At 35.3% G+C, this 18,646-nt stretch overlaps 1 protein-coding gene across 9 annotated transcripts in view; it reads left to right on the forward strand.

The window, feature by feature from the left end:
• Window positions 1-18,646, forward strand: part of Vps13b (vacuolar protein sorting 13 homolog B) — a 728,055-nt gene that overhangs the window by 542,629 nt on the left and 166,780 nt on the right. For all 9 annotated transcript variants that reach the window (XM_087190742.1, XM_087190740.1, XM_087190746.1 and 6 more), the window contains 3 exons: window positions 11,460-11,662; window positions 14,359-14,563; window positions 15,111-15,295. In XM_087190742.1, the coding sequence (XP_087046868.1) occupies window positions 11,460-11,662; window positions 14,359-14,563; window positions 15,111-15,295 (593 nt within the window). The remainder of the gene's footprint in view (window positions 1-11,459; window positions 11,663-14,358; window positions 14,564-15,110; window positions 15,296-18,646) is intronic.

An 18,646-nucleotide genomic window follows, 5' to 3' on the forward strand; every position in this document is an offset into this window, starting at 1 on the left:
CTGGATTTCAGTGTTTGAAGTACTTGAAGAAAACAGGCTCCCAGCAGCCTGGGTAACTGAATGTAGAAGAGACATTTATTAATGACAAGTTCAAGGATTTGGCCTGTTTAAGATCATTACTTTCTGTTTACCGTGTGTTACACATCTCTTGTGTTTTTACACAGCCCACATGTGTCCACATGCAATAATGAAAAGCTTTTTTTTTCTTAACAAAAGGATTGTTAATTGTATAAATATGGTTCTCCTGGGGAGTATGAAGTCTTCATAAGACTCTGCTCCCTTCTAATGAGAAGTCCAATGCAGTTATAATAATGTTCCATGTAAATCCACCTCCAAATCTTGTCTCTACCTAAATTAGTCTATTTCTTGCCATTGGTTTTAGTTACCAAATTTCAAACAATATAGAGCTTGGCTTCACATTATATATTTTTAGAATTTTGTCCCATTACACTTGGCTCTGTGTGTCGTGTGTATGCTAGGAGGAAAACAACTTAATGCTTTGTGTTTCTTCTAGTTTTAACAAAGCTATGGTAAAGAAAATTCTTCTAGATTTAGATGCATTTGGTTAAAAGAAGTCAGTGATACAAAATCACATATACCCATATTAAAGTGGGCTGTTTCTTGGACAGGTCAAAAAAGAGGCTTTTGAGACAACAAAAATGTTATCAGGTAACATGAAGATAGCTCACTGTGCAGAATGTTAATGGAGAAACAACATCCCAGTCCTAGTAATCAAGTACTAGAGGTATTTTTTTCTTGGTTGACTCTTGCATCTTGCTGACAGGACCCTAATATCATAGCCCTAGCCCTAGAACTACAGAAAAAAGCAAAGGTTAGAAGAAATCTCTATTGCCTGCTCTGCTGAATTTATAATGGCGTTTAGTTTTGCCTGTGGTCACAGCAAATTTACTCACTTGTCCACATAAGCCCTGGCAATAACAAGTGACTGAAAACACATTGGAGGTGTTCTTTTACATCCTTGCCGGTCCCCTGGACTTGTTGACTGTTTTAACATAACATGCTGAGGCTATACAAGAGGACTGGGGACAGGAAAAGGCATTTATTTAAAACTCTTTTACCACATGGGAAATGAAATTACTAAGAGCTAAGAGTAATTTTTATATAGCAATATAATGCTTAACAGAGGCTGACAGAATCTGCATCCCACCCTGCTACTTACTAGAACATTAATTGTGGTAAAAACTGTCACACAGCTTATATCCCAAAGGAAAGCATGAGTAATTCACAGGGCTGTTAAGAGGATTGGGCAACAGTGTGAGGAGAGTACCTACATAATGCTGGGCACCAGCTAATGCTCAGAAAATATTTGTCTTTGTGTGTCTTCCTTCCCTCTTTCTCAACAAAATCACACCACTTGACTGCTAAAGTCAAGGATCATTAAATTTTTGTTTGTTTGTAGCTTTGGTTTTTTGAAGCAAGGTCTCCCTATGTAGTTCAGGCTGGTCTTGAACTTATTGTATAGCCCAGACTGGCCTCCAACTCAAAGTGATCGTCCTGCCTCAGCTTCCTGTGTGCTGAGATTATAGGCATGCACCACCATGCTCAGATAGATCATTAAATTTTGAACTAAAAATTATCTTAAAGGTCATATTTTTCTTTATCAAGAACTCTGTTTATCCTTTCCTCCTATAGACCTTATGATCCTAACATACTGCATTTAGGATTAGATAGCTAACTATACCAACTAGATATAATTATAACAAGAAATAAAAACTCCACAACTTTGTCTCAGACAGACTAATGATATCTGAGCTCTTTGAGATACTAAAATTACAAAATTACCTCATGGACCTCCATTTGTATGTAGGACACCCTAAGTGGAAGCCAGGGCTGAAGGCCATTGAGCTAGTTTTAACCACTAACCAGTCCAATTTTTTAAATACAGGATGACCAAAAATTGCATGAGGTTTTTTTGGTTAATTTTTATAACATAATAAAACAAAGGGGCCAGCTGGTTCAGGCGCCTCCCTCACAAGCGCAAGGTCCCAAGTTCTATCCCTGGTACCAAAAAAAAGATAATATAACAGAAATATAAAAACAACAATTTAATCAAATTTATTTACTAATTTTTCTGTGTATGATGTATCTCAAAACATTCAGTACATAACGCAATATTATAACCTGGACATCTAGTCTCTTTCTGAATTCTTTTCACATTATTGTCTTTCTTTGAACAACACACTTTATACTGTCATGTCGGCCTTTTTTTTCTGTGGGAGAGATAATTTCAATTAAATGTCTACCCACCGAACGAAATGGTGAAGATGTTGATGATGAATGTCCTGGTTGGTGTTTCGTTATCCTGTATTTTTCAATTATTTTGTCTATTAGACCTAATCCAAATTGTAAATGACTTTTTGAACCCCCTTGTTTTGAATAAATAACAGATGAGTTCCATATTGTTTGGTCCAGAAGGTGGTGCATAAATATTTTATAATAATATTTTTTCTTCACTTTTTTATTACAGGATAGCTTGTTGGATGTTCGTCAACTCTGTCAACACCACCCATAGAATTATAATCATTGACCACTATTGGAATTTTTTAATTTTTGCTTCTTCTTTTAAGCTGTCATTTCTGTATCATGAATACTTGACAATGAGGAGGTGTCTTTTTTGTCTTTCCATTTCATAAAACAGACTTTTCCTCTCTGATATGCTAAAATTTCTCCATTTTTCGCTTTTTTCTTTGCAGATCTTTTGGCACTTCCTTCCTAATTCACCCTCAATGTCCTACATGTATCCTTTTGTATTGTAAAAGAATATCACTGAGTTCTGGAGAACTATAAAAATTATATCTAATGTACTCTTACAATAAGAAGTTTTGTAGATTGTAGCACAAAATTATAGGTTATTTTTGCACAAATAAACCTGAATTAGTAAAAGAAAATAACCAGAACTATTATTAGATTTCACTAGAAGCAAATATCAAAGCCGAATACAATGTTCTGAATTTAAAAGAACACTGAAATAGTAGATATTAAATGAATAAACAGATGTACAAGTGTATCTCATGCAAATAAGAATCCACTGATTGAAATGACATCTCCCTGGGCAATGCTTGGGATAGAACGTAAACAAATGCACTGCCCAGGTAACACTCAGGGTATACTGTTAAGTGATTAGCTACTGCATTGAATAAAGAGTGGAGAGGTTGAGCAATTTGCCCAGCAACATTCTGAGGTAGAATGCACTTCTCTTGGCTTCTGGTCTTTCTGCTATATCAGTCTAAAAGCCTGGGTTTCATAGCTCAAGACCAGTTTTCTAAGCTGTTGTAGTGAATTGCTTACCAAATCATGTTACTTTCAACATTGTTTAAGTTTAAACCAATTCTTCTATCCATGACTGACTAAAAAAAAAAATGATTCAATAACAGCAGTTTCCACCTGTAAATTGACCAGCCACTGAATCCATCTCAGAAACTCTCAAGCATGCGTTTGCTATTCTTCACAAGAAAATTGTCCTACATTCTCCAGTATGCTCTCAAAAGTACCAGTCTGTTTTCCCCATGATCAGATCAGTTTTGTTTTTCCAATAAACTGAAACAACTGTAAAAACAGTGAGCATGGTTGCAGATTGGAGAGGAAGAAGGAGGCAAAGCACATCCTCCATCCCCCTTTGGTATTTTGGCCAAATTAAATGTTTTCCAGGATATTAGAGTTTTAAGACATTTCACTCAAAATACCTTTTAGAAAAGAGCCAAGAATAAGTAGTCAACTTAGTAGTCATTTCTTCTTTTATGAGAATTTCTCTTTTTTTTTTTTTTTTTGCTAAGTTTATTGGTACATTTTTGGTATACAATGTGGTGACATTCATCATTGGGAATTTGTATCTTTATATGATATATCTTGGTTCTTATTTTTTCCCCATTCCCCTGTCCTCCCTTCAACCTGAATTTCTCCTTTCTTTATGTTAAAGAAAAAAAGATTTTCTGGCTTCTTGTTATTTTTCCATTACCCTATTTCCAGAGATAAGCTTTGCATTAGACTAGGGATTCCCACTTTTACTCACCAGTGAGGACCAGGTCAGCATTTAGGAGGGCACTGGAAGTCCTACCAATGAGAAGGTGTTCTGTGCTTTAGAGAAGGGATACATGCTAGTAGGTGGGCCATCCAGTTAAGCTCATATTTTATGACCAGATGTTTAAATTACTTTGTTAGGAAGCGCTGACATCCCTTACCACTTAAATGTCAATGTCCAAGAGGTTTTCTGTTTTGTTTTATTTTGTTCCATATGTCAATTTTATCTTTTAATTTACTGTATTAATAGGTACTATATATTTATACATATATAGGCTTATTACAAAATTGAATGTATTTAAGTAGGATCAGATGAGTTTATGCATTTTAATTGATGTGTTTTCATGGTTAGAGCACCTAAGTGTCACTTTTATGTGCTATAAAATAATTAATTGAAGGAACTAGGAGTAGGGAAAAATGTATTCTTTGAGGGACTGGTCATGTCTTTATATATCATACTTGTAAAATTTGTCTTCACCTCAGTTTTGGAGGCTCTCCATGCTTCCTTGTTATGCAAATCAGCTTCTGTATGTTTCCAACACATGCTTTCTGATTTTCTAGTAGATTAAGATTAGTTCCAGCTGCATAAAAAAAAAATACCTGGATATGCTTCCCTAGCATATGTCATCACTGAGTACTCTTTCTAATGATATGCAGAAGCTTGATTTACATTGTATTTTGTTCAGTCAGCATAGAGTCTAGTAGATACTGTTGATGTACAGCTGGCAGCATTTTGTAAATTTTTTCCAAAACAAATGACTTGCATTTATTAGTCTTATGAAGTATTTTAAAGGTCATGAAACTATTTGTTCCTTGAATGAACTAAAATTTTATACTTAATGAAAAGTATGGCAGTACACAAAGCAAGGTTCGTTTATCATGCCAGTTGTTTTTGAACTTACTTCTCAGTGTTGCTACACCTCATTTAGTTTAATTAAATATCTTCCATTAGTTTGCTAAAACTGAAATTGAAAATATATACACAGACTTTTGTAAGAGGTCCAGCAGAAAAGCTTTCTGTTGACTGAAAAAAGGTGGAGAGAAGAGGTTATATTCCCGGTCAAAATGACCTGATCACACACATGCTAAATATAGCAAGGGGTCCTGGAAGAGAATAAAAGATATTAGAGGAGAAACTTATGAGACTCAAAAAAGTTCTATTAATTAGTAGTATCATACCACTATTAATTTACTCATTTTTGAGAATTATACTCTAGTTTTATATCAGTTATTAACATTGAAGGAAGATGAGTGAAGGATATCAACTTTGCTGAAAGCCTAAAATTTATTTCAGAATTTGAATTTTTTAAGAAGATGACTCGAGGGGCTGGGGATTTAGCTCACTGGTGCCGCCGCCTTCCTCGCAAGTGCAAGGGTAACTAATAATTGGGTAACTAATGATGTTCATGCTTACAAAGTGATAATTTTATTTTTTAATTTAAAGCAACTTTATCCATAAATCTATGAAAAACCTTATTTTAGTTTTTTATTGATACATATTTGCAGTACATCATGAATACATTTGTTATGAGTAGTTGGTATATGCATGACACATGCTATTTTTCTTTACATCCCCTTCCTCTCCCTGCACATCACTTAGACTCCTTCCCATTTACCAAAGATCTATCTCCCTATTTCCAATCTTAAACTTTAACAGCATTTATTTAAATTTTTTTCTTTCTGCAAATTTTTAGACTTTTAGAAAAGTTAAAGTACAAAAGATGTAAAGGATAGCATATCAGATGCCTGCGTACTTATCAGTAAAAACAAATGTAAACACTTTGTCGTATTTGCTGTAAACACAAGAGAGAGAACTGTACAAAATTATTTAGCCTTTTCTAGTGTTTCATTGCTAAGGAGATAACTTTATAATTTTACTTGTGGGCATTTTGTCCAACAGTACATCACCACTAGGAAGAAGAGCAACACATACTTTAACTTACTTTCTCTTGCTATTTACACAAGATTTCAAATGTGTAGGTATCCAGTGTACATGAATTCTTGAGTATGCTCTGTTACCCTGGACTTATATGTATGTTTATATTTGAAGTAAGATTCATTTTATCCCAAGAAAGATATTTAGTATGTCTCCTCATGAAAAAGAAAAAAAGAACAAAAGAAAAAAGGAAGAGATGATGTCCCATAGGCAAGCTTCTCAGAGGGAAAAAAGAATTAATAACCCTGTCACAAACCCTGAGATTGTTCTTTTTGAAATTCATCACTATTCTGTTATTACGGGTCACCACATCTTATTATTGGTCACTTACACCAAAATTGAACTAACATGTGTTTCTGTTATGATGTAGCTTTTTAAAAATGTAGCAGGAAATGTTCAGAAGAGCTGACTGTTTTAAACTCGAAAGGTTATTCTTGAAAGGTTAACTGTGATGCCACAAATAACCAGGTCCCCTCATTGAGAAGCACAGTCACAAGATCGTGGCATGTAGTGAGCAAGAAAAACACGGGGATGAGCTGAGTTAGTCATGTAAGTCTTGTAAGTGAGCCATGCCTAATTTCCTCATAGTTATATGGCGAGAAAGAAAAGAAAGGGGGCAGAAGGGACCACCAGGGCACATTTATTATCTGTAGGTCATGTATTTTTCTTGATGCCTTAAGGCAATGCCTGTTTCTGTGTCCTCACTGCCCCCATTAGCATATTAAATTCTCAGTGTCAAGTTTAAACAAGGTCAGTGCCCAAGGTTGGTGCTGGTAAACTTGAAGACAGAGGACAGTACAAACTGCACATGAGTAGAAAAGGAAGAATAGAGCGGGGGGGGGGGGGGGGGTATTGGGGAAGAGAATAAAAAGGAACAAAGGTACTGTGGAGCATTAATAGGTGGGGCCTTACTAGAGAAGTCCTTAAGTCATCATGGACATGGCCTCAGAGAGGATTGCAGGAGCCAAGTGTCTGTCTTTCTATTTTTTTTTTTCCTTCTTCGTCTTGAGGTGAACAGTGCTGCTCTGCCATAAGCAGTTGTTCTGCCACATGTTCCCACTATGATGTGCTGACTCCCCACAGGCCCAAAACAATAGGGTCAATCATTCATGGAGTGGCACCTCCAAAACTGGGAGCTGAAGCAGACCTTTTCTCTTTATAATTTAATTACCTCAGACATTTCATTTTAGTAATGCAAAGGTAACACACTACCTTTATATTTCTTTCTTGAGAAATCCAGCTATCCCATTACTCCAGCAAAGAACAATAGAATTTGTATGATAGGAAGGGAATGTTCATGGATTTAGTCGTGCATGTAGTGACACAAAATCTGTGAACATTTCTATATTTATTTTTGTAGTAATTCAAATCTAGACTTTTTTTTCATCCTTTCCTATCACAGTCAATAAATAGTTATAAACCTTTAGGAGTTAAAAAGAACCTTCCATCAACTCTACTTAAGTTCTGTGAGAGGAGGCGTGCAACTTCCTGAGTATCTATAAGTCATACTGATTTTATTCCAATACTAGATTTTTTTGACAAAACCTCAGATACTAATTTAGACAGTGCAACATCAGTATTTTATTTCTACAAAGCTGAGATTTTATCTTATGCTTGCAGATATTCTTGTGCAAATGAAAGAAAGCTGCTATAGCATGACAAAGGTAATCTCATTCTTTGGTGTGCTTCAGACAAATTTTTGTCAAATCCATCCTTTTTTTTTTTTTTTTTTTAATACCGGGGATCGAACTCAGGTCCTTGCACTTGCGCAGCAGGCGGAGAAACCACTGAGCTAAATCCCCGGCGTCAAATCCATTCTTAAAGAGACTTTCAGAAAATATTATTAACTCTTTCTGTTAATAGTCTTTTAGATAATTAATTACCTTTGTTTCCCTGAAGTTGTCCTTTATGTCTATCTTAGTTCTTTTGCTTTAATTTGACCACTCACTCCAAATGATGTTTTAGAGTAGATGAGAAGCAACATATCAGAAGGGGGTTCTCAGCGGGTTTTTCACAGTCACAGACTGAAAAATAAAGGGAGAAGGCTAGAAACTTCCCTGTGGTATTGAATTAGAACCAGAGGTATCAGGATGAACTCCAGGTTTTTAATATATTTACAGATGAGTAGATACAGTGTGTGTATACATGGATTAGTATACATACACTTCTTAGTGCTCTTTGCAGGGAAGGCCTAGAAGCAGCAATGCCCTAGTAGCAGTGAACATACCTATCAGCCAGATTTTGGTTTCTAGATATCATTTGCAACAAAAAAGCCAAAGCTTCACTGAGAAGTGGCTAATGCCTAAGTAGGATGGGGAAAATACAAATTGAGCCTGAAATACCTTGTGGCCAGGAACTAAAGAGGGCCTTAAATAATGATGAGGGTATATCCAAAGGACACAAGAACCAACTTAAATGAGCCCCCAGCAGCCAAACCTGGTTCAATTTAAACATCAAAATAAGTAATGGCAATATTGGATTATAACTTATAAAATGAATATTCAGGGTTCCATACTAATGTAAATAAGCGAACTAGTAAATGAAGTAGAAGACACAGTTCTGAATAAAGGAAATGGGAAACTAGCAGTTCACACACCACAGTAATTTAAAAAAATCATTACAGGTGAGTCTCATTGAAGGAAGCTAACATTAGTGGAAAAAGTTGTCTGCTGAATCTCCAAGAATCACGCCCCCCCCATATTTATTTACGAAAGAGAAAACGGTAACTATAAAGTGGCAAAATCTGCTTTAGCCATGTGACCAAAATCAATATTACCAGTAATAAAATAGCACTGCCACATACCCCAATAAGATGCACTAAGCATCATTTCTGTAGGATTCTTGCCAATAGTCCATAACATTCTGCTCATAAGAAAACTTCACTTAAACCCAAATTGACAAATGCTCTGCAAAATAGTTGGTTTGGACTATACAAAAGTCCTAAAGTCATGAAGACAAAGAAAGCTGGAGATCTGTTGCATATTAAAAAGTAAAGAGATGTGACACCTAAATTAAATGGGAATCCTAGGTTGGGTGCTGGACCAAAGAAAGGACATCACGGGGAAACTGGCAATTTTTACTAAATAGTTTTATTATATCAGTATGAATTGGCTGATTTCAATATTTGTACTCTACATAGTTGGATTAGGATATATGGGAATTCTATATTTCTGCAACATTTATGTAGATCTAAAATTATTACAAAATAGAAGAAAATGTTTCTTTTAAAAAGATGGAGACTTGGAGTGGATGGCTTTTAAAGTCTCTTCCATCTGGTCCTATTATTCTGTCTTATAGTAATGCAAATTGAAGAATGTCAAAGATTTCAGCACTTTTAATTCCTGTTTACCAATTAAATATGTTGAGGCAGCTGAAAACGGGATCATATTCTAAATTGTCAGTTCAGATCAGTGGAGCAGATTCTGAAGAGCTATAGAACAGTACCCAGAACTTCCTGGAACAAGGTGGTCCTTGACTCTAGGATGCTGAGTCTATTGGAGCTTGAAGATAATGTAGCCATCCCTGTCAGTCACTTAAATTAGTAAAGTCTCTCTTCCATGATGATTTAAAATAATGAAGCTAGGAAAAAAAATGGAATTGGACAGAATGAAATAAAAATAAGCCATCCATGGTAGCTCACACCTGCAATCTCAATACCAAGGAAGGCTTAGGTAGGAGGGTTGCAAATTCAAGCCCAGCCTAGGAAACTTAGCAAGACCCTGTCCCAAAATAAAAATTATAAAAAGCTGGGGATATAGTTCAAAGTTAAGGCCCTGGGTTCACTCCTCAGTACCACAAGAAAAGAGGGAGAGTAGGAGGGAGGGAGGGAGGAAGGGAGGGAGATCTTGGGAATTTATTCAAAGAAGAGCCCTTTAAAAACCCCAAGTGTTATCAGTCTGGATTCTTGAAGAAATAATGGTAACCATTAAATCTGCTAACCAATTTCAGAGCCTTTGGGTTTAAACACATTGTGTTTCAGGATTAGTTAGACATTTATGTTAAGATTACTATTAAATAACTGAGTATGTCAGTGTAGAGTAATAGGAAGATGCATGCATTTGAGGATAAAGGGAGTTGTAATTCTGACAGTCCCTTGATGCACATTTTCTAGATGGTTGTACTGAATTAAACCTACTTTAATAATCCCATTATGATAATTTCTGCATGATGAATTGATGCATTTCATTTAGCAGATATTTACTGTTGAGAAGTCAAGAAATGTAATACAGTTGTCAGGAAGTTATGACTTAAATTGTAAACCCCATTAGTAAAGTTGGGTTTTGATTCTTAAGTATTTTTGAATCTATCTCTTTTTTTATTTTCTGGGTTTTTTTAAAAGTGAAATGTAGATTTGAATCAAGAGAATTGTATAAATGAAATAAAAATTCAGTGGCACATTTAATGAAGTAAGTTTAAGAAATTTATTTCCACCATGATAATTTTTTAACCAAAGCCTTAGTGGTAATGTATTTATAAGTATGATGCCTTCTGTGGAGAATTAGAAGTTATGTACATTATTACTTCAGTAGAAACATGCAACATGTATGAAGTTTTCAAATCTCCACAGAATTGAAAAGTCTGTGTGGGTACTGTACTTTGAAACATGTGTATACTGTGGGCCTAAGGTGTTTTTTAATCTTTCATCTTTTTAAAGGATCAAATAGCATTAGAAAAATAAGCCTTGAGCATTACAAACATGGTCTGGTGAAATTCAATATTCACAATGGCAATTTAGAATATGAGCTCCTTGAGAGGAAAGTGAACTCATCACTCTAACTTTGCATCTAAATATCTTAAAGTGTGCTGTTGGTTTTATGAAAAGGTTTTGATCCTCACTCCTACTTTAAGTTCAAAAGAAAACCTACATTTTAAAGTATATTCCTTTTTTGAGTATATTTACTTTGAACTACAACACATAGTTTTTCTCATAAATCTAACCTGCCACTATCTGTTTTTAAGACTTTGTAAACTTCAAGTAGTTATGATGTGTGAAGTTTGGATTAAACTAATTTTTTTAGAAAACACATGTTGTGTATTTTGATTGTTTTGGATTTTAACATGGGCCAGTCAAAAGGCTGTCTAGCATAGTGTATTCTGTTGCTGAATCACAGAACTCACAGAAATCACAGAAAACTGCCCTTTCCCATTATATTAACTACAGACAAATGAAGCAGCTGTTCTTATTCTTAATGTAGTTTTTGAAAAACTTGCACAATTTAATGAAAATGTCTCTACTCGTAAAACATAAAATGCTCACACATGGAAAATGTCATAATGTTTTGGTAAATACTGCCTTGTTAGAAATGTGAATGAGGTATACCTGCCTCATAACTAGAATTGTATATAAATGGCATGAAACTGTGGTACAAAGCTAACTGAAAAAGAAGACTCTGAGAAAGAGTTAAGAGACTTTAAAAACACAGATAGCCCTTCCCCAAATGTTTTCTCAAGAATAATTATAATATATATTCCTATTTATTTTTAGGCATAATTCTTGGATCATCATTTCTACTCAGCGTAAATGATTTTCTCCTTAAAACAAGTCTCAAAGAAAGAAGTCGGGTTTTGATAGGACCATTTTGTGCTACTGCCAATCTGGAAGCTAAATGGTGTAAACACAGTGGCAATCTAAGCCCCAAACAGTCTCTACCAAAAATATCCATTGATCTAAGAGGCGGTCTACTACAGGTCTGTGGGGATTATCCCTATTTTCCTATAAGCTTTTGAGTAGCTTTTCTTTTTTAACTGTTTCACTACATTTTAAGTCTGTGCTAAAAAAAATATTGTCAGATTGCTACTTTTGTAAATGTTTTAAAGCTTTATTGAGATATAATTTATCTATTTAATGGAAATAAAGTCTTTGTAAGTAGGGAAGGGTGGAAAGCGTGAAGGGAGGGCTAGGAATGGGGAAAAAATAAGAACCAAGATGCATTATATAAAGGTACAATTCCCAATGAGAAATGTAATTGTGTTGTATACCTACAATGTACCGATAAAAGAATTTAATACAAAAAAAATTTATCTATTTAAGAGTTTTTTAGTACATTTACAGAGTTGTGTGGCCATTACCACAGTTTCAGAACATTTTCCTTACCACTTATTCATCACTTGAGAGACATTTTGGGTCTTTCCACTTTGGACTTTTACAAGTAATACTGGCATGAACATCTGCATACACATTTTTTTGTGGACATATACTTTCATTTCTCTTGGGTATATAACTAAGAGAATTGCTGGGTCAAGCTTTTTTTAATGTGTAGACTTTTTCTAGTTATAAACTAGTCAATGTGTTTCAAACACTGTATCACTAGCAATATATAAGAACCATTTCATAATAGCAATTTTGTTAGGTTGATGTCTGATGACTAAAGTATATGTCACATTACTGTCTTATGTATTTGCCTGAAAGCTATGTTACTAATATGTGAGAATATCCACCTTATTTCTTGATGAGATATGGATAGATTTTTAATATAATGTTTATGTGATTTAATATCATTCAGACTTGTCATAAAAGCAAAAGTTTTGCAAGATTCACAATGATAGAAAATTGAAATTATTAATTTGTCAGTAAAGGAGGCATATTAAACTTGAATTTCATGTTTTTATCTTAAAGTTGTATTGCCCCAACTTTTCACCAGTCTTACTGACACAGATCAAGATTTTGGGAGATCCTGATAACTTATGTTCTGTATTGTTTCTGAGATTTTCAGTATCATCATCAGTCTTAATTTAGTAATAAACATGGTTTTGTTTTGCTTCCAGTGCAGCAAAGTAACCACACATTTAAACCAGAAATAAGAGTAAAAACAAGTATATCTTCTCTACATTCTAGTCATTTACTATCTCTTGACAATTTAAAGGCTGAAATGTGGTATTTTCCTCTCCAGCTTGACTTTTTACTTTTCTTTATTTCTCAGCACACAGTAAAAATAATATTGATGAGAGCAAAAAAGTAGAGTTAGTGTTCTATCTCTTATTTCGGAGAATCTAAGCCTAAGATTTTATACTTATCTATAAAGTATATCAGGCTGGGGATTTAGCTCAGTGGTTTTGCCGCTTGCTGCGCAAGCACAAGGACCCAAGTTTGATCCCCGGTACCTAAATAAATAAATAAATAAAAATAAAGTATAGGGCTACTTTTTTCTACCTCTGTATGTTCTTTTCTCTATATTAATTGGTTCTTTTAGAATTAATAGTTATATTGTCTTTACCCAGTATATTCAAAGAAATTTATCATTATTGACATTTTTTAATTTTCTGCAATTAATCACTGTGACCTATTGGCCATATGTCTGTTACAGAATAATATTATTCAAAACCAGAAAAAGAACAAGTCTGCTCCAGTAGAGAAAATTCCATATGCTTTTGCTCTGCAACTCTCCTGAGCTCCCAGGCAGTTGATTCTTGGGGAGAGACTGTGCAATCTCATGTGTTGGCGTGTTCTCACTAAACACAGAAGCTGGGAGCCTTCTAAGTTTTTTGTTGTTGTTGTTGTTTGTTTTAGTACTGAGGATCAAACAAAGCCCCTTGCACTTGCCAGGCAGGCGGTGGTACCACTGAACTAAATCCCTGGACCTAAGTTTTTTTGTTTTTTGTTTTGTTTCTTTTGTGGTACCAGGGATCGAATTCAGGACCTTGCACTTGTGAGGCAGGCGCGGTGCCGCTGAGCTAAATCCCTGGCCCTGAGCCTTCTAAATTTTAAGTGTATTGAACAAGTTCTCCTCTTTTTCTCTGAAGTGTAAAAGTACACAGGAATCTCATAGTGAGGATTATTTATTTAATCTCATGACAAAATGTACAAAGCTATTCCACAAGGTTATTACTATTTTATTGACATTTTGGCTTAAAGCAGTGATAGCTAACCTATGGCGTATTTGCTGCAGCCCGCTGTTTGTTATCATTGAAAGCTCTCAAAGTTTTGCTATTACTGGCCTAGAGGATCTCCATTACCTTCTCTTGCACCATAATAGGTGTTCTTTGTTATCTTAGCTAAATAAATTTATAAATATTACTTCAGATGAATGTAATTTCATCATTAGTCTAGCATTTTAAATTTATAGTTTGCAGGCTGGAGGCCTGGTGCTCAGTGGTAGGGCATTTACCCAGCATGCACAGGCCTTGGCTTCAATCCTCAAAAATAAATAAATGAATGTATGCTATTTACACAATAGATGAAAACAGTAATTTTCTTGTTATATATTTATTCAAATAATAGAATTTCATTCTTTTATAAGTTAATTATTTAGCAATTGTAGTTTATTATCAGTAATTAAATTGAAGATAATTATAGACTTACATCAGTTCAAATATGATTGTACTTAATTATGCTCAAGAAATGTTTGTATTTAAAGACCAGTAGAATTTTTCATGTAATTTTAAAGGTCTTCTGGGGTCAAGAACATTTGAATTGTTTAGTTCTTCTACATGAGTTACTCAGTGGATATCTTAATGAGGAAAGAAATTTTGAAGCACAAGTTTCAGAACCAGTGTCTCAGATGCCATCTTGGGAAAAGAACCAAGCCTTTAAAAGTGAACAAAGCTCAGATGATCTACGGACAGGTCTTTTTCAATATATACAAGATGCTGGTGAGTAACTACAGCTTTGGTATGAAAGTATGTGTGTGCGTGCATGTTTAAATGAATGTTCACTAAATGATACATCAAGGTCATTTGTAAAGTACATTGATACTTGTAGTACAAAATAGTGCATTATCAAATTCAGTCTCTTAAGGAAAATGCTTGATTTCTTTCTGTCTCAAACCATAAAAAATGATCAACTTTATATGTGTAGTTTCTTTGTATTGTTTTCTTTTCTTCCCATATTTTTTCCTACTCTTAAGAAACCAACATGTGTATTTATGTCTATGTGTGTTTTGGGGATTTTTTTGTTGGTTTTTGTTTTTCATGGTACAAAGGATTGAACTGAGGGCTTTCGCACAGAGCTACATCCAGCCCTTTCTTCTTTTATTTTCAGACAGGGTCTTGCTAAGTTGCCCCGCTGGCCCTAAACTTGTGATCCTCCTGCCGCAGCCTCTCAGAGTATGGGGATCATATTCAAGAGTGTGCACCCCCATTCCCAGCTAACATGTTACATGTTCCCTTAAAAGTGTATTATTATATTGTCATTTGACAGAACCTTTGAAAATGCCTGGTGCCTTTGAAGTCTTTTTTCATAATGAAACTGAAGATAGCCCAGGAATGATGTTATGGAGGTATCCAGAACCTAGAGTGCTCACTCTTGTACGAATAACTCCTGTGCCTTTCAACACCACAGAAGACCCGGATATCAGCACAGCAGACCTAGGTGATATGCTGCAGGTACGTAATGATTATTCAGTTTAAAATAAAAACATGAAAAAGTGCTGATCATTGACTAAGAACAATGTTTAGAGCATACTTATTTCTTTTGTCAGTAATAACAAAGAGAAATACACACAAGAGTAGTATCAAAGAGAAATACAGCTGTACTATATACACATGTATGTACAATAGAAATTTTAAAGGAAAATAGTGTGATATAAATTTAAGATGCATAACAATTTCAGGTGTTCTCAGTCCTACTCGTCATCCTGCTGTGGTTAGGTTACCATGATCTCTAACTATAGTTGGACAAGCAGATGTAATTCAGCTCACCACACATTTGAATGTGCTTACTTTGTGTTCATACTCTTCGAAGTTGCTAGAACTGCTCTGTAAAATAATATATGCACATGTAAGGCCAGAATTTGATTACTTTAGTTTTCATTTTTAGAAACATTTTTGGAACAGTATAAATAAAATGAAAATGGTCTCAGGCCTGAGACAGGCTGATTTTTTTTTTCTTAGTGCACATCAGTTATACACATTAATGGGTTTCATTCTGGCAGATTTGTATATGCACATAACATACTTTGATCTTTTCCCTCAGTACCCTCTCCCACACACACACTACAAGCTGATTTTTAAAACAAGAAAAATTATCTAACCAGTAATCATATTCCCTACAATTTTGTGAAGTACCAGAATTTAATGCAAATGTCATTGTGGATATCATTATATTATCATTCTCATTAATATTCTACTTATCTGAATTTCTCTTGAAATTTGTTTCTCCCTTAGTCTTTCACCTATTTCTGATCTTACAACCATCCACTCTAAACCTAGGAGTCGTTCCTGATTGCTCACTTTCCCTAACTCTTCACATCCATCCCATCAACAAGTCTTGTCATTGCTGCCTCTAAAATATGTCCCTATTCCACATTCTTACCTCTGTTCCTACTAGTAAAACTTGAGGCTAAGCTGCCATCATCTCTTCCCTACTGTAGTAGTTTCCTGATAGGTCTTCATGCCTCCATTCTTGACTACTTCTAATGCATTCTCTAAATAGCAGCTAAAGTGATCATTTTTAAAGGTGGGTAATATCACATCACTCTCCCAATTTAAAACTCTCTCATGTCTTCCTATAATATATTCTAGTCACTTGCTCTGTCCACCTCTGACTAGAACTCAGACAGTATGCCACCTCAGTCACTTCTCTTGGTCACCCCTCATCTTTGAACATTATCACTATCCCCCATTTTTGCCAGTCAGGCACCAGCTCAAATGTCATAGCCTGGCTAGCCTACTACCACTACTTCATTCTGTGTTGTATTACCTTGCTTCACTTTCTTCATAGCTCTTATATTGCTGTCCAAAATTATGCATTTATTGTTTACTTGTTTATGTTCATTCTCTTTCTACTGTTAGAAAATAAACTATTTGTGTTTTTTTTATTGGTATATTTTTGCAGTATATAATGCTTACATTCATTTTGGGAAATTCATACATATGTATATCATTTTTTGATTGTTTTTAATCTGTCACCCCTCTACCCTGCTCCTCTCTTTCTTTCCCCTGATCACTTTCCCCATCTCCAAAAGTCTGCCTCTCTGTTTCTTACCATCTCTCCTTTATTTTACTCTTTATTTATATTTTAGGTTTCTCCTCTAAGAGAAACCAAGTACTCAAATTTCATTCCCTTCTATCAAAATCATATTCATGATTATGACCTCTGCCAGTATTCTTAGATTATTTTTACTAGATATAATAGCAATGTATGTGAATTCTACTGTCTTTTTAGACTTCTCAACATGCGGAATGTCTATAGATTTTCATTCAGCATGTAAATACTCATGTATTAAAATTACAGCTTCATGGGCCGGGGATTTAGCTCAGTGGTTTCGCCACCTGCTGCGCAAACACAAGGACCCGAGTTCAATCCCTGGTACCAAAAAAATAAATAAAATTACAGCTTCATGTAAGGGCCTCTTTCCAACTGATTTTAGATTCAGAGTTATAGCTAAGTGTTAATGATTACACTAATAATTATTAGTGTCATTATTGTGTCACTTGTGTTTAATGAGGCACTTGAGTAGTAAGTACATTCAATAGTGCCATCTTCTCTATCTTCTTACTGCCATTAGAGTGACAGGGGCATAGTAGTGAAGAGGATGTGAACTATAGCCAGAATGTTAGAGTTCCAATCCTGGCTCTACCACTTGCAAATAGTGTCCCATTAGATGAGTAACTTAACTTTTCAGCATTGGGTTTTTGTTTTTTTAACAACAAAGTGGGTTAATAGTAATATGATTATAAGAATACTGGTAAAACTGTGCCTAACACATAGCAAGTGTTGTTTAAGTGTGACAGTTACCACTACTTTGATGACTTTTGTCAGACTATACATCAAGCAGAAGCCTAAATTAGACCAGGAAGAATGAGAGCAGTGTTGGTGAACCTATGGCGTGCGTGCCCCAGTGGGATGTTTGTATCCTTGAAAGCTCTAAAAGGTTTGCCATCACTGTACTAGAGTCTGGTGGTTGACTTTGTAGAGTAGCTAGAACAGTCCAGATCTAGGACAGTCCCTGGGGCCCAGATTATGGATTTGGCATCTAAGCAAACCACTTCATGAAGGAAACCAGGCAGGCCTCAGCAGACAGAGAGCAGGTGTCAGAAAGGTCTTGGCCATGTATCATAATTCATTGAAGAAATAAAAAACTGAAATGTGGACAAAGTTCCAAGACACGATGCTTGCCTAGGAAGAAAATAGGGTTGCATCTACTGGAAGTTGAAAGAGAGAGCTTGATCCAGAATCGACACCTGGATGAATGAACAGAACTGGCAGCAGGGATACTTGATGCCATCCTTCTGAGCTCCTGTTATAATCCTTGTATTCTCACTGTGCACAGAATTTGCCCCAGGGTTTGGGATGGGCCTCATTAGTAGAAACAACTCTGAATTACAATCTTAGAACCAAGTAAACTATTTTGTTTCCTTGGAGCTTCTGTTGAGAACAGAAAATATGTAGCATAAGCCACAGGTTTGATTCAACTCAGCAGCTTTTGCTCTTGGAGATCGAGAGACAAATGAGATGTTGTCCAGATGCTGGAAGCTGTGTCTAGCAAGGAAGTTTCGGTGATGGTTTAGTGTAGAAGTAGCTCCCTATTTTCTTTTTCAAAGATGCTCTGCCTATTGTCAGAATCATTCCTCTACTACATATGTTTACCTCTAAGTTTATTTGTTTTTTGTTGTTATTGCTTTGTTTTGCTTTTGGTAACGGGGATCGAACTCGGGACCTTGCACTTGCAAGGCAGGCAGTGGAACCACTGAGCTAAATTCCCGGCCCTACCTCTATGTTTATACTAGAGGAAC

The sequence above is a fragment of the Heterocephalus glaber genome, unplaced genomic scaffold (assembly GCF_053883595.1).
Source record: "Heterocephalus glaber isolate CG9 unplaced genomic scaffold, H.glaber_assembly_v1.0 deba00001555, whole genome shotgun sequence".
Taxonomy (NCBI): Eukaryota; Metazoa; Chordata; class Mammalia; order Rodentia; family Bathyergidae; genus Heterocephalus; species Heterocephalus glaber.